At 47.8% G+C, this 16188-nt stretch overlaps 2 protein-coding genes across 2 annotated transcripts in view; one reads left to right on the plus strand and one right to left on the minus strand.

Annotated features, from left to right (window-relative positions):
• Positions 1 to 7626, plus strand: part of LOC120918439 (beta-1,3-galactosyl-O-glycosyl-glycoprotein beta-1,6-N-acetylglucosaminyltransferase 7-like) — a 10527-nt gene extending 2901 nt beyond the window's left edge. The window contains exons 2-4 of the mRNA XM_040330006.1: positions 2044 to 3060; positions 5001 to 5096; positions 7337 to 7626. Coding sequence (XP_040185940.1) covers positions 2100 to 3060; positions 5001 to 5096; positions 7337 to 7557 — 1278 coding nt within the window. The 5' untranslated portion in view covers positions 2044 to 2099 and the 3' untranslated portion in view covers positions 7558 to 7626. The remainder of the gene's footprint in view (positions 1 to 2043; positions 3061 to 5000; positions 5097 to 7336) is intronic.
• RTF2 (replication termination factor 2) overlaps positions 1 to 16188 on the minus strand; it is a 54947-nt gene that overhangs the window by 29042 nt on the left and 9717 nt on the right. Inside the window, exons 4-5 of the mRNA XM_040330007.1 lie at positions 15908 to 16044; positions 13767 to 13845 (exon numbers count right to left, since the gene is read on the minus strand). Of these exons, the coding sequence (XP_040185941.1) occupies positions 13767 to 13845; positions 15908 to 16044 (216 nt within the window). The remainder of the gene's footprint in view (positions 1 to 13766; positions 13846 to 15907; positions 16045 to 16188) is intronic.

Below are 16188 nucleotides of genomic sequence, written 5' to 3' on the forward strand. Positions count from 1 at the left end.
TTACATAGGGACACAGCATCGGTCACCTCCCCCACTTAATCCCCCCTCCCCCCACAGTTAGAACACACCCAGGGAATACATTTAACCCCTTCCTCACCCCCTAGTGTTAACCCCTTCCCTGCCAGTCACATTTATACAGTAATTAGTGCATATTTATAGCACTGATCGCTGTATAAATGTTAACGGTCCCAAAATTGTGTCAAAAGTGTCCGATATGTCCGCCGCAATATACCAGACTTAAAAAAATAAATCATAAATTTATCCCCTATTTTGTAGGCGCTATGACTTTTGCGCAAACCAATCAATATACGCTTATTGCGATTTTTTTTTAACAAAAATATGTAGAAGAATACGTATCAGCCTAAACCGGGGAAAAAAAATATTTGCTTAAAAAAAAAAATTGGGATAATAGTATAACAAAAAAGTAAAAAAATATTGCGTTTTTTTTTCAAAATTGTCGCTCTTTTTTGTTTATAGCGCAAAAAATAAAAATCCCACAGATGATCAAATACCACCAAAAGAAAGCTCTATTTGTGGGAAAAAAAATGATAAAAATATAATTTGGGTACAGTGTTGTATGACCGCGCAATTGTCATTCAAAATGCGTCAGCGCTGAAAGCTGAAAATTGGTCTGGGCACGAAGGGGGGTTTAAGTGCCCGGTAATGAAGTGGTTAAAAATGATGATTGGTTATCACCAGTGATGACCGTATTTACTATAAGTCCAACTATAGGTTTGGCTTCAGATATACAGTGGAACCTCAGGATTAGGAGCTTTTTCCGTTCCAGGAGAACGCTCGTAATCCAAAGCACTCGCATATCAAAGCGAGTTTCCCCATTGAAGTCAATGGAAACAAAATAAATTTGCTCCGCATTGACTTTAATGGCATGCAATACTTCATGTGGCCAGAGGCGGGGGGAGGGTGCCAGAGAGCCTCTGAAACAGCCATAAAGGCCAGAGGACAGTTCAGCTGACCTCGGCAAACCTCGAAAAGACTGGCCCAGATTCAGGTACATTTGCGCTTTATTTGCGGAGACACAGGGCAACGATTTTGCCCTGCGCCCCTGCAAATATTTTGCGCTGCCCTTGATTCACGGAGCAGTAGCTCCGTAAATTGCGAGGGCGCGCCGGCAAAATTGCCCTGCGTAAGTGCGCGCAATGTAAATGATCCCGCCAGGGGCGGGAATCATTTAAATTAGGTGTGCTCCCGCGCCGAGCGCATGCTCCGTCGGGAAACTTTCCCGACGTGCATTGCGGCAAATGACGTCGCAAGGACGTCATTTGCTTCAAAGTGAATGTGAATGGCGTCCAGCGCCATTCACGATTCACTTACGCAAACGACGTAGAAACGTGGGTATCCTATAGCATTGGCTGCGCCTGCTATTAGGATGTGTAACCTACGTAATTTGCGTACGCAGGGCTCGCGCAACGTTGTGAATCGGTGTTAGTATGCAATTTGCATACTATACACAGATCACAATGGGAGCGCCCCCTAGCGACCAACGCAAGAATGCAGCCTAAAATCTGTGTGGCATAAGAGCCTTATGACACGCAGATTTTAGGCTGCAGTCGGCGTAGCGATGTTCCTGAATCAGGAGCATTCGCTACGCCGGAGCAAGTAAGCAATTGCGCTGTGTAACCTATGGTTACACAGGAGCAATTGCTTCTTGAATCTGGCCCTCTGTTCCCAAGCCTTTCCAAGGTTTGCCGAGGTCAGCCAAGCTGTCCTCGGGCCTTTCTGTGCATTTCCTAACGGCGCCGATCGGCGCTGTTGGGTTCCGGCTTCCACCACCTCAGGCTAAACGCAGTACTGCACACTGCTTTGGCCTGAATCCTGCTCGTATTGCGAGTCAACACTCGCAAACCGAGTTAGGCTTTTAGGAAATACAGCGCTCGTATTGAGAAATGCTCGTTAACCGCAATCCGAGGTTCCACTAGATGTCTTACGGTAGGCTAGGCTTTAGATATACTTTATTGATAAAATGTCTGTTTCTGGAGTTCGGCTTTAATTAGAATTGTGATTATTTCCCCCCCCCATCTTTAGGATCTTAGAGAAAATTTGGCCATAAAGCGAATGAATGAGTCTCGGGAGAGAAGACAATGAGCCTTCTTGGTTGCACCAAGTCGGGGTTTCTATTATGTGTTGGAATCTGTCTCGTCCTGTTGGCCTTAAACAACATCACCCAACCAGAAGACGGGAGGTCCATTCTGTCCGAGATCAAAGAATGCGGCTACTACCCCGGAGAACTGTGCAAATCATTGTTTGAAGGAAAGCCGGCTGCTCTAGTGGTGGGAAACGTATGTCAAGAAGCTCTATTGCCGACCAAGAAGCCATCCCCAACCATCCTAGATTGTTCCACCCTGATAGAGGAATTACACTTTATAACCAAACCTCTGTCCGAGGAAGAAGCCGGCTACCCTTTGGCCTTCATATTGACCATACACAAAAACCTGGAGATGTTTTTGAAACTCCTCGCCGCCATCTACGCCCCGCAGAACATCTACTGCATCCACGTCGACCAAAAGTCACCCAAAGACTTAAGCCAATCGGCGCAGAAAGTGGCGGACTGCTTTCCAAACGTTTTTATTGCTACGAAACAGGAGACGGTGGTCTACGCCGGGATCTCCCGCCTGCAAGCGGACCTAAACTGCATGGAGGACTTGGTGCGTTCCCATTCTTCGTGGAATCACGTGATCAATCTTTGCGGGCAGGACTTCCCAATCAAAACCAACAGGGAAATCGTAGATTATTTAAAAAGTAAATGGAACGGCAAGAACCTAACGCCCGGCATGAAACAACCGTATCATATTAAGTACCGAACGCAAGTTAGTTATAAAGAGTTTGTTCACGATGGGAAGTCCTACGTTTATCCCACCAAAAAGGGCAAAGGGGATCCGCCTTTTAACCTGACCCTGTATTTCGGGACGGCGTACTACGCCCTCACCAGGGACTTTGTTCAGTTTGTGCTTTCCGACAAGCGGGCTACAGATCTTCTTGAATGGTCCAAGGACACGTACAGTCCGGACGAGCACTACTGGGTAACGCTCAACAGGATTAAAGGTAAGAGAAGGTTTATTTGGCACTATAAGTCTAACAATAGGAGTGAATATAGAATCTTTAAGCAAAATGAAGACTGCTGAAAAACCCTAATTCGTAAACTAAAGAAGTATTAAACCCTCAGCACTCTGACCAGCTTCCCTTTCCCTGCTGAGGAAAAGCATCCCCACCACATGATGCTGCCACCACCATGTTTCACAGTGGGGATGGTGTGTTCAGGGGGATGTGCAGTGTTAGTTTTCCACCACACATAGCGTTTTGCTTTTAGGATAAAAAGTTCAATTCTGGTCTCGTCTGACCAGAGCACCTTCTTCCACATGTTTGCTGTGTCCCCTCCCCCACATGGCTTCTCACAAACTACAAACAGGACTTCTTATGTCTTTCTTTCTCCAATGTCTTTCTTCTTGTCACTCTTCCATAAAGGGCAGATTTGTGGAGAGACCACTAATAGTTGTCCTGTGGACAGATTCTCCCCCCTGAGCTGTGGATCTCTGCAGCTCCTCCAGAGTTACTATGGACCTCTTGGTTACCGTATTTATCGGCGTATACCGCGCACTTTTTTCCCCTTAAAATCAGGGGGAAATCGTGGGTGCGCGATATACACGCTGTCTCTCCGAGAGCCGAGCCGAGTGTACTGCGCACTCGACTAGGCTCGGGCACGCTCGGCTCCGCCCGCAGCCACGTGAGAGTAGCCGAGACAAGCCGAACACACAGGAAATACGGCTTCTCCCGGCTCGCGCCAAAATCAAAAAACGAACACCAGACAGGCTCACCTGGATGGACGGCCGCAGACAAACACGCTGGACAAAGACGGACACCTGGATGGACGGCCGTAGACGGACACCTTGCAAGGAAGCCGCAAATGGACACCCACAAGGCCGTAGACGGACGCCGGACAAGGCCGCTGATGGACACAGGGCAAAAATGTAAGTTTTCTTTTTACCTTGCTAAGCAAGGGGTGCGCGTTATACGCCGGGGCGCGGTATACCCCGATAAATACGGTACTTCTCTGATGAATGCTCTCCTTGCCCGGCCAGTTTAGGTGGACAGCCATGTACCGTATTTATCAGGGTATACCGTGCACTTTTTTCCCCCTTAAAATATGGGGGAAATCGTGGGTGCGCGATATACGCCGATACCCGCGCTGTGTTTGAACCTTGCCACCAACACATACCAAGCGCAGTACACTCGGCAAGGCTCGGCTCCCCTCGCGGTCACGCCCTGTGCCGCCTCCTATGCGAGAAGAGCCGAGCGTGCCCGAGTGTACTGCGCTCGGTATATGCCTGCGGCGGCGTTCAAACACAGCGCGGGAAGCCGGGATCGGAACAAGAGCCCGCATTCGCCGTTCGATCGAAACGTCATTTACGTGGGGTCACAGTTAATATACATAAAACACGCCCACAGCTTCTACATTTGAATTAGGTGGGCTTACGCCAGCCCTAATACGCTACGCCGCCGTAACTTTAGACGCAAGTGCTTTGTGAATACAGCACTTGTTTCTCAAAGTAGCGGCGGCGTAGCGCAACTACGATACGCTACGCATGCCTAAAATTACGCCGAGCTACGTGGATCTGGCCCTATATTTTTTTCCCCGAAATTTCTCTTCCAGGTCGGGGGTGTGCGCTATACGCCGGGGCGCGTTATATGAAGATAAATACTGTAATTTTCCCCTATCCTCCCTCCCAACAAAAAATCACCCCTCCTAGCACAAATCCTTTTCCCCATATCCCCCCCCCCCCCGGCTCCTCCAACACAAATCCCACAAAATCACAACTCCTAGCACACCTTTCCCAAATGTGGCCCCTAGAAGAACTTCTACCCAGTTGGTTGAAGCGATCCAGCACATTTCCTGATGTAAAGTCCTGATCTAAGGGACATGTAAAATTTGGGGGGCGTGTTTATTAAATAGAAATGTGACAATAGTGATCTATTACTTCTTTCAGGTGCCCCCGGATCCACCCTCCATGCAGGATGGGAGGGAAATATCCGAGCTATAAAGTGGAGGGACCAAGAGGGGATAAATCACTCGGGATGTACCGGTAAGGGACTTCCCTGTTGACAGCTGAATGTAAAAACCAAGAATAGCCACAAAAATATAAATATATATTGCAAAAAATAAAATAAATAAAAACAGCGTGGGATACACCCCCCCCCCCCCCACTTTGGATATGAAGGGGAACCCCACGCCAAAAATGTAAAAATGGCATGTGTCTCCCCCCCCCCCCCCCCCCCCCCAAATCAATCCCAGACCTTTATCCGAGCATGCAGCCCAGCCGGTCAGGAAAAAGGGGGGACAAGCGAGTCCCCCTCCTTAATCATACCAGGCTACATGCACTCAACATGGGGGGAGGGGTGCTTTGGGGCGAGAGCCGGTAAGTACAACATGGTTTTTGTACATCAGTGAAGCCAATCTGTGCCCAGTGAGGCCAATCTGCATCCAGTGAAACCTGCCAATCTGTGCCCATCAGTGAGGCCAATCTGTGCCCATCAATGCCGCATATCAATGAGGCCAATCTGTGCCCAATGAGGCCAATCTGTGTCCATCAGTGCCGCATATCAATGACGCCAATCTGTGCCCAATGAGGCCAACCTGTGCCCATCAATGCCGCATATCAATGAGGCCAACCTGTGCCCATCAATGAGGCCAACCTGTGCCCATCAATGAGGCCAACCTGTGCCCATCAATGAGGCCAACCTGTGCCCATCAATGAGGCCAACCTGTGCCCATCAATGAGGCCAACCTGTGCCCATCAATGAGGCCAACCTGTGCCCATCAATGCCACATAACAGTGATGCCAATCTGCACCCAGTGACACCAGTCTGTGCCCATCAGTGAGGACAATATGTGCCCATCTATGAGGCCAATCTGTGCTGCATATTAGTGCCTCCTCATCAGTGCCCTTCAGAAAAAACAACTTATTTACAACATTTTCTGACAGAAACTAAACTAAATAAAAATAATTGTCTTTTAAAAAATAAATAAATAAATCTGGCCATTTCTTATTTTTTTTGCAAAAAAATAAAATAAAAATAAAAATAAAATAAAACTCAGCAGCCATTAAATACCACCAAAAAAGAAAACTCTATTTATGGGAAGAAGATTATGATAAAAAAACACAAAAAAAAAAACCTGTCATATGTACCGTGTTGCATGACCGCGCAATTGTCATTCAAAGTGTTACAGCGCTAAAAATTGGCCTGGGCGGGAAGGGGGGGGGGGGTGAAAGTGCCCCCCGGTATTATTGAAGTGGATACCGTATTTATCGGCGTATAACACGCACCCTAACGTTAAGAGGGAAGTTTCAGAAAAAAAAACAAAAAACAAAAAAACTTTCCCCAGCCCCCTGCGTATAACACACAGGCACAGTTTACACTGGCCTGGATTCAAGAAGCAATTGCGCCTGCGTAACCATAGTTTACACAGCGCAATTGCTTACTTGCCCGGGCGTAACGAGTGTTCTGTATTCAGAAAGCTCGTTACGCCGACTGCAGCCTAAGATATGCGTGGCATAAGACTCTTATGCCCGCATATCTTAGGCTGCATTCTTGCGATGCCCGCTAGGGGGCGTTCCCGTAGTGGTCAGCGTATAGTATGCAAATTGCATACCAACACCGATTAACAACGTTGCGCGAGCCCTGTGTACGCAGTTTACGTCGTTTGCGTACGGCGGTTTTAGCGTAAGGCTGCTCTTGCTATTAGCAGGGGCAGCCAATGTTACTTATACCCGTCGTTCCCGCGTCGCAAAATTTGAAATTTACGTAGTTTACGCAAGTGAATCGTGAAGGGCGCTGGACGCCATTCACGTTCACTTTGAAGCAAATTAGGTCCTTGCGACGTCATTTACCGCAATGCACGTCGGGAAAGTTTCCCGATGGAGCATGCGCTCTACGCTCGGCGCGGGAACGCGCCTAATTTAAATGATTCCCGCCCCCTACGGGATCATTTACATTAGGCGCCCTTACGCCGGGCATTTTGGAGAAGCGCACACGCAATTTACGGAGCTACTGCTCCGTGAATCATGCGTAGCGCAAGAAATTTACGGAGGCGCAGCGGCAAAATGGTGCGCTGCGCCTCCGTAATAAAAGGGCAAGTCCTACCTGAATCTGCCCCACTATTTTCAGGGTAAAAAAGCGAGTGTTCTACGCCAATAATACAGGAATTTTATTATTTTTTGCTTTTTAAATTAATATCATGGACTAGAAATAAATTTTCGGTAGAAAATGTTTAAATAAATGTGTAACTTAAAACATTGGTTTTTTTTCCCACCCTTACGCCAAGGCCATTACGTCCGCGACATCTGCGTCTACGGTCTTGGGGACCTGCAATGGTTGGCCGACTCCCCGCATTTATACGCCAACAAATTCGACCCGCTTCGATACCCGCTCGTCACCGACTGCTTGGAAAGGCAGCACCGGCGCAGAGTCCTGAGAGGAGCCGAGGTTCCCATAGAAGAAGACTGGCATCTTCCGGACGAGTACGGCTTATCGACGCATCTGTGACACGCCGACCGACATTTGCATGGAGCGGCCGGAGAGCCGGGAGATGGATTTGACTAAAGGGACATCATGCAAATGACACCCCCACCCCCTGAACCCAACCCCCCCTCCTCCTCCTACAGGGGGCTTTGCATGCCGATATCCCGACAAGGCATCAGACTTCAAATTTACTGCAAATATTACAACTTTTTTTTTTTTTTTTTTTTTAACAGAAAAGATTACAACTTTATTAGTCTGTAACATGGAAACAAAAACACACTAAACAGGTTTATAAAACTTCAATAAACTAGACAAATTGTAGAGGCTGGAAGAATGGACAGCCGCACTTCCAAACCAACCCCTGGGTTGTCTTTATTTTAAAACAAATGGCAAATGCACTACAAGGTACAGCAAAACAATGGAGATAGCAGCCTACGCGTGTCACACTGGAGTTAGTGCTTAATCATGGCATGATTAAGCACTAACTCCAGTGTGAACTGGTAGGCTGCTATCTCCATTGGGTCAGAGGCACTGTGAAAAGCCTGATTAGTTTGGTAGTAATTTGACTTTTGGACTTTTGTACAGTTGGACTTTTACCTAGGAAGGCTTTTATACTTGTACATTCCCAACTCCCTTTAAAATGGTTGTCTTGAGTTGTTCTCCATTTATTTTCCTAAGAAGAATAAATAATTTACATAAATCACCTCTAGAAGATACATTTTTTATTTGTAAAGATATAGAAGCCGAGGTCTCCAAACTTTCTCCGCAAAGTGCTTTAGGGGGGCAGGACTGTGCCCAGTAATGGGGTAAACAGGGCCCCGCCGCCGGTATCAGTGGGAGGGAATAGCGCCCCCGCCGCCGGTATCGGTGGGAGGGAATAGCGCCGCCGGTATCGGTGGGAGGGAATAGCGCCCCCGCCGCCGGTATCGGTGGGAGGGAATAGCGCCGCCGGTATCGGTGGGAGGGAATAGCGCCCTCGCCGCCGGTATCGGTGGGAGGGAATAGCGCCCCGTCATTGGCATCGGTGGAAGGAATAGCGCCCCGTCATTGGCGTCGGTGGAAGGAATAGCGCCCCGTCATTGGCGTCGGTGGAAGGAATAGCGCCCCGTCATTGGCGTCGGTGGAAGGAATAGCGCCCCGTCATTGGCGTCGGTGGAAGGAATAGCGCCCCGTCATTGGCGTCGGTGGAAGGAATAGCGCCCCGTCTTTGGCGCCGGTGGAAGGAATAGCGCCCCGTCATTGGCGTCGGTGGAAGGAATAGCGCCCCGTCATTGGCGTCGGTGGAAGGAATAGCGCCCCGTCATTGGCGTCAGTGGAAGGAATAGCGCCCCGTCATTGGCGTCAGTGGAAGGAATAGCGCCCCGTCATTGGCGTCAGTGGAAGGAATAGCGCCCCGTCATTGGCGTCAGTGGAAGGAATAGCGCCCCGTCATTGGCGTCAGTGGAAGGAATAGCGCCCCGTCATTGGCGTCAGTGGAAGGAATAGCGCCCCGTCATTGGCGTCAGTGGAAGGAATAGCGCCCCGTCATTGGCGTCAGTGGAAGGAATAGCGCCCCGTCATTGGCGTCAGTGGAAGGAATAGCGCCCCGTCATTGGCGTCAGTGGAAGGAATAGCGCCCCGTCATTGGCGTCAGTGGAAGGAATAGCGCCCCGTCATTGGCGTCAGTGGAAGGAATAGCGCCCCGTCATTGGCGTCAGTGGAAGGAATAGCGCCCCGTCATTGGCGTCAGTGGAAGGAATAGCGCCCCGTCATTGGCGTCAGTGGAAGGAATAGCGCCCCGTCATTGGCGTCAGTGGAAGGAATAGCGCCCCGTCATTGGCGTCAGTGGAAGGAATAGCGCCCCGTCATTGGCGTCAGTGGAAGGAATAGCGCCCCGTCATTGGCGTCAGTGGAAGGAATAGCGCCCCGTCATTGGCGTCAGTGGAAGGAATAGCGCCCCGTCATTGGCGTCAGTGGAAGGAATAGCGCCCCGTCATTGGCGTCAGTGGAAGGAATAGCGCCCCGTCATTGGCGTCAGTGGGAGGAATAGCGTCCCATCATTGGCGTCAGTGGAAGGAATAGCGCCCCGTCATTGGCGTCAGTGGGAGGAATAGCGTCCCGTCATTGGCGTCAGTGGGAGGAATAGCGCCCCGTCATTGGTGTCAGTGGGAGGAATAGCGCCCCATCATTGGTGTCAGTGGGAGGAATAGCGCCCCATCATTGGTGTCAGTGGGAGGAATAGTGCCCCATCATTGGTGTCAGTGGGAGGAATAGTGCCCCATCATTGGTGTCAGTGGGAGGGAATAGTGTCCCATCATTGGTGTCAGTGGGAGGAATAGTGTCCCATCATTGGTGTCAGTGGAAGGAATAGTGCCCCATCATTGGTATCAGTGGGAGGAATAGTGTCCCATCATTGGTGTCAGTGGGAGGAATAGTGCCCCATCATTGGTGTCAGTGGGAGGAATAGTGGCCCATCATTGGTGTCAGTGGGAGGAATAGTGGCCCATCATTGGTGTCAGTGGGAGGAATAGTGCCCCATCATTGGTGTCAGTGGGAGGAATAGTGCCCCATCATTGGTGTCAGTGGGAGGAATAGTGCCCCATCATTGGTGTCAGTGGGAGGAATAGTGCCCCATCATTGGTGTCAGTGGGAGGAATAGTGTCCCATCATTGGTGTCAGTGGGAGGAATAGTGCCCCATCATTGGTGTCAGTGGGAGGAATAGTGCCCCATCATTGGTGTCAGTGGGAGGAATAGTGTCCCATCATTGGTGTCAGTGGGAGGAATAGTGTCCCATCATTGGTGTCAGTGGGAGGAATAGTGTCTCATCATTGGTATCAGTGGGAGGAATAGTGTCCCATCATTGGTGTCAGTGGGAGGAATAGCGCCCCATCATTGGTATCAGTGGAAGGAATAGAGCCCCATCATTGGTATCAGTGGAAGGAATAGAGCCCCATCATTGGTATCCGTGGAAGGAATAGCGCCCCATAGCTGGTATCAGTGGAAAGAATAGCCTGCTATCGGTTGTTCTAGTGATTGGGTTTAGAGATTTTTTGTTTTATAAATTGCACAACGATGAAGAGGTTTGGTTGCAACGTCTTTTAAAGACCCAGCGATGCCAATTAGGAAATCATCCCCTAGGGGGCCCCGGGGCCCTTTTCGCTCCCGGAGGAAGTGCTGCTAATGATCTTACTGAACATAAATAAAGGATTAGTAACCAGAAACCTAGCGACGGCCCCCGGGGGGATACAAACGTTTATGCCGTGACTAAACCACTTTTTATTCATCGCCGTATGACCTGCGATGGGGCACAGAATGGAGGAGGAGGGAGGAGGAGGAGGAGGAGGAGGAGGAGGAGGAGGAGGGAGGAGGAGGAGGAGGAGGAGAGAGGAGGAGGAGGGAGGAGGAGGAGGGAGGAGGGAGGAAGGGAGGAGGAGGGGGAGGAGGGGGAGGAGGAGGAGGAGGAGGGAGGAGGGGGATTACACGTGTTTACTAAACAATCCCTCGTCCTGCATTTCCTAAAGTGGACCCGTCTTCAGTCATAAGAAAGAATGCAGCCAATCACTCCCCTTAGAAAACCAGCGCCAGGTCTGTGTCATGAGGCAGAGATCTCATTGGTTCCAAGTAAACTCATCAGCTCAATTCACTCCTTAACCATTTACAGTAAGACCCGGACCATTATGCAGGTTAAGGACTTTGCCCCTTTTTGAGATTCGGCACTGCGTCGCTTTAACTGACAATTGCGCGGTCGTGCGACGTGGCTCCCAAACAAAATTGGCGTCCTTTTTTCCCCCACAAATAGAGCTTTCTTTTGGTGGTATTTGATCACCTCTGCGGTTTTTATTTTTTGCGCTATAAACAAAAATAGAGCGACAATTTTGAAAAATTCAATATTTTTTACTTTTTGCTATAATTTATATTTATATATATATATATATATAAAAAATATATCTCTCTCAATAAAGAGGACCTGTCACACACCATTTCTATTACAAGGGATGTTTACATTCCTTGTATTAAGAATAAATAAAAAAAATAAAGAAAGAAAGAAATAAATAAATTAAAAAACGCCCCTGTTCCCGGTTGCTTGCGCCCAGAAGCAAATACGCATGCAAGTCTCGCCCACGTATGTAAATGCTGTTCAAACCCCCACATGTAAAGTATCGCCGCGTGCGTTATAGCATGTGCAACAATTCTAGCACTAGACCTCCTCTGTAACACTAAACTGGCAACCTCAAAAAATAAAATAAAAAAATAAAAACAATTTAATTCAAGCGTCGCCTATGGAGATTTTTTTAAGTACTGAAGTTTGTAGCCATTCCATGAGCGAGCTCAATCTTAAAGCGTGACATGTTGGTATCTATTGACTCGGCGTAACATCATCTTTCATATTATACAAACAAATTGGGCTAACTTTACCGTTTTGTTATTTTAATTCATGTAACCATTAAAAAAAAAAAAAAAAAAAAAAGAAAAAAGAAAGAAGAAGGTGTTTGAAAAATGATTGCGCAAATACCGTGCGAGATAAAAAGTTGCAATGACCGGCATTTTATTCCCTAGGGGACCTGCTATATAAAAAAAATATATATATACACAGTAAAACCTTTGTTTGAGAGTGACTTGGTTTGAGAGCGTTTTGCAAGACAAGCAAAATGTTTTAATACATTTTGCCTTGATATACAAGCGATGTCTTGATATAAGAGCAGCGTCATGTCACAACTGAGTATAAAAGAGAAGGGAGGAGCCTCTAAGTGTAGCAATATGGTTACATTTAATGAAGGGACAACATTTAGTAACTTATTGCTACACTTAGAGGCGCCTCTCTTCTCTTTTATATTCTGGAACCCCTGCTGAATTTTTCTTCTAATCCCCCTTGGGGAGGCTTCCATTTGTGGAGGACATTTTATAGTTAAACAACCAATCACATCGCTGAAATCTTTTTATATGGACTATAAACTGAAGGACTTATGAATAAACGGTTGTGGAACGAATCCTCCGAGTTTCCATTATTTCTTATGGGGAAGTTCGCTTTGATATACAAGTGCTTTGCATTACAAGCATGTTTCTGGAAGGAATTATACTCGCAATCCATGTTTTTTCTGTACTAAAGGCTTGTTTTATATTGTGTTCTAGTTACCTGCTCTGTGTAAAGGTTTTGCACGGAGTAGTATTGATCCTCCTCTTCTCAAGTTTCTAATAACTAGGCTTGTCCCGATACCACTTTTTTTGAGACCAAGTAAAGTACTCGCCAATACTGAATACCGATACTTTTTTTTAATGTCATGTGACAGTATTCTTTTTTTATTTTTATACACAATTTTTATTTTTTACTATTTTTTTTTTAACAGTGTTTTTTTTTTTTTAGAGGGGGGGGATAGTGTCTGTGTTTTTTTTTATTATTATTTACATTTTAATTTTTTTTTTTATTATTTATTGCAATTTTTTTTATATTCAGCCCTGTTGGGGGGCTTTGGTGAGATATCAGGGGTCTTAACAGACCTCTCCCCTTTAAGACAGAGAAAGGGACTAAGGACACAGATTCCCCGGTCCCTTTCTCAGCAGCCTCAACTGAAATGAATGGAGAGAAGCTCCTCTCCATTCATAAACTGAAGCATCGTAAACACAGGTTACGATGCTTCAGTTTATGTGAATGGACAGAGTCAGTGATCACTGACTCTGTCCACTCGGAAAAGGTAGGAGCCGGGTTTAGCGGCTACCTACCTCCGCTCTCCTTCCTAACAAAGTGAGAGGGGGGGACAAGACATGAGCACGGGGGGGACAAGACATCACGGAGAAGACTTGTAACTCCCCCCACCACCCGATACCTGACTTCCCAGGTATTGGGTGAAGCATCAAGCATCGGAGCATTCCCCCCCCCCCCCCCCCCCCCCCCCCCCCGAGTACAAGTACTCGGGAAATCCCTACTAATAACCAATAATGAACACACTGACCAAAGAGTAGTAGTAGTAGGTTCAGGCACGGGATAGGATATGATGCGTTTCTTCCGCTCTGACAAATTTGTCACATCCAGAGGGCGCCACATGGCTCGCTGTCTGTCTGTACCTAATAAAGTGGCCGGTGGGTGTAGTAAGTATTAGAGACACAGAACCTGTTGGAATGAAAACTCATCCCTGCCAAATTCCTTTCACAAGGACACGTTAGGAAAAAATAAATAAATTGGCGAGTGACCTCCATCACCAACGGGATAAAGCAGAACTTTGGCACCTCTTATAAACAGTTCTGCCGGTTCCCTTACCTTGTGACAGACGTCGGTCTTGATCATCTTCAGGGCGCGCTCAGAGAAGACACAGCCGCAGCGTCTCAGCACACTGAATCTGCGGGAGGAACAAAGACGTGTACTATGTAAGGGCAGCCAACTTCCTCTACAATAAACACTCAGCAAACAAAACCATTTACACAAGTGACACCGCCTTCCCCACCTGCGGGACGCAGAACGACGCCAATGGCGGCGATGAGATTTATGTCTCTATAGTGGTTTATAAAGCGGATTCGATTTTACCTTCCCTGGTTCCTCCCTCATCAACATGCGGATACAATTTTCTCCCGTTTTACATTCATACCTCATGTGTCCAACACAAAGCCCACGGGGCGACTCCGGCCCATTTCAAGTGGCCCTCACGTCTCTCCTGTAGCTGCGGCAGCCCCTTCATAAAGCCACAGAGAGGCTCATCTCTGCGCCCCCCCTTCATAGAGCAGCTCATCTCTGCACCCCCCCCCCCTTCATAGAGCGGTCAGTCTCTGCACCCCCCCTTCATAGAGCGGCTCGTCTCTGCACACCCCCCCACCCCTTCATAGAGCGGCTCGTCTCTGCACCGCCCCCCCCCCCCCTTCATAGAGCGGCTCGTCTCTGCACCCCCCCCCTTCATAGAGCGGCTCGTCTCTGCACACCCCCCCACCCCTTCATAGAGCGGCTCGTCTCTGCACCCCCCCCCCTCCTTCATAGAGCGGCTCGTCTCTGCACCCCCCCCCCTTCATAGAGCGGCTCGTCTCTGCACCCCCCCCTTCATAGAGCCACAGAGGCTCATCTCTGCACCCCCCTTGGGAGGATATGTGCCCCATCCTTGGTGTAATTGGGCACCATTGTTGGCGTCATTGGCAGGAACTGTGCCCCAGCATTGGCATCATTGGGAGGAATTGTGCCCCAGCATTGGTGCAATTGGGCACCAATGGGAGGAACTGTTGGCGTCGCTGCCAGGAACTGGGGGTCCAACATTGGCATCATTGGGAGGAATTGTGCCCCAGCATTGGTGTAATTGGAAGGAATTGTGCCCCCCTTTGTTACATATAAAATATAGATGCGCTAATATTAACTTAAAAGGTGATAAAACGTACAAAGAAAACTAATCAGGGAGAACACTCCATAAACTGTGAATTACTAATATGTCCTTAATTAGTGCACAGTGATTAGCAGGATTCCATGCAGGGAAAAAATCACTCTCTTCAATCTGAATGCTAATCCAGCCCTCCACCGCTGTGATCAGATGATACAGGCACTCAGACAGGGATTGCATGAAAGAAAAGAGAAAAAATCTCATTGCGCAATATTGGATCAAAAAATGTAATCAGAGCATTGACATGTGCACTCACGAATCCCGGCTTTCAGTAAAGCATGAAAACGCCACTCAGTATGTTGTTTCCTCAGCTCGATCCGATGCACTCGGATTCGATCGCAGGCTCCTCCCTTAATATTGCGCAATGAGATTTTTTCTCTTTTCTTTCATGCAATCCCTGTCTGAGTGCCTGTATCATCTGATCACAGCGGTGGAGGGCTGGATTAGCATTCAGATTGAAGAGAGTGATTTTTTCCCTGCATGGAATCCTGCTAATCACTGTGCACTAATTAAGGACATATTAGTAATTCACAGTTTATGGAGTATTCTCCCTGATTAGTTTTCTTTGTACGTTTTATCACCTTTTAAGTTAATATTAGCGCATCTATATTTTATATGTTTCACTGTTTGGATTTGGTATCACTCAAGATAGCAGCTATATTATTTGTTTTTTTATTTAGGTGCACGTGGAATTGATTATTTAATTAGCGCTGTAGTATATTTTTCACATTGCCCCCCTTTGTTGGTGTCAGTGATTGAAATAGTGATTCAAGGGCTGGAAAAAAAAAACCCAGCAAAGGGCCACATCTGGCCCCCGGGCCGCAGTTTGGAGACCACTAGTCTAGGGGGGGGGGGGGGGGGGGGGAACAGTAAAAAGAGATATACTTACCTGATCCTCCCCACGCTCTAGGGTTCTGCTGTCTTTCAGACAAGAGAAGAGTAATGACCTTGCTCTGAATCTGAGGACACCACTAATTTGCAGGGGGGGGGGGGGGGGGCGCGTAGGATTTCTGCCCGGGGGTTGGGCTTGGACCAAAATATCTACCTGTGTTTGCCGTTCATTTCCAGTCCAACGACGGGGCAGATGAACTGGGCGCGCTGCTCGTCATACGTGTCTCCTTTGGTGTTGCCTTTGTCCCCCATCCAGGCTGGATTGTCACTCAGATTCAATTCAATGATGTTCTGACAAAACAACAAAAAACACAAATAAAGTGAAGCTCCAATACAATCTACAATGTATAAAAGTGAGAAATCTTCTCTGATATCTATATCCACACACACAATATTCTCGCAAAAGTAAGTACACCCCTCACATTTCTGTAAATC

The sequence above is a fragment of the Rana temporaria genome, chromosome 12 (genome assembly GCF_905171775.1).
Source record: "Rana temporaria chromosome 12, aRanTem1.1, whole genome shotgun sequence".
Classification (NCBI taxonomy): Eukaryota; Metazoa; Chordata; class Amphibia; order Anura; family Ranidae; genus Rana; species Rana temporaria.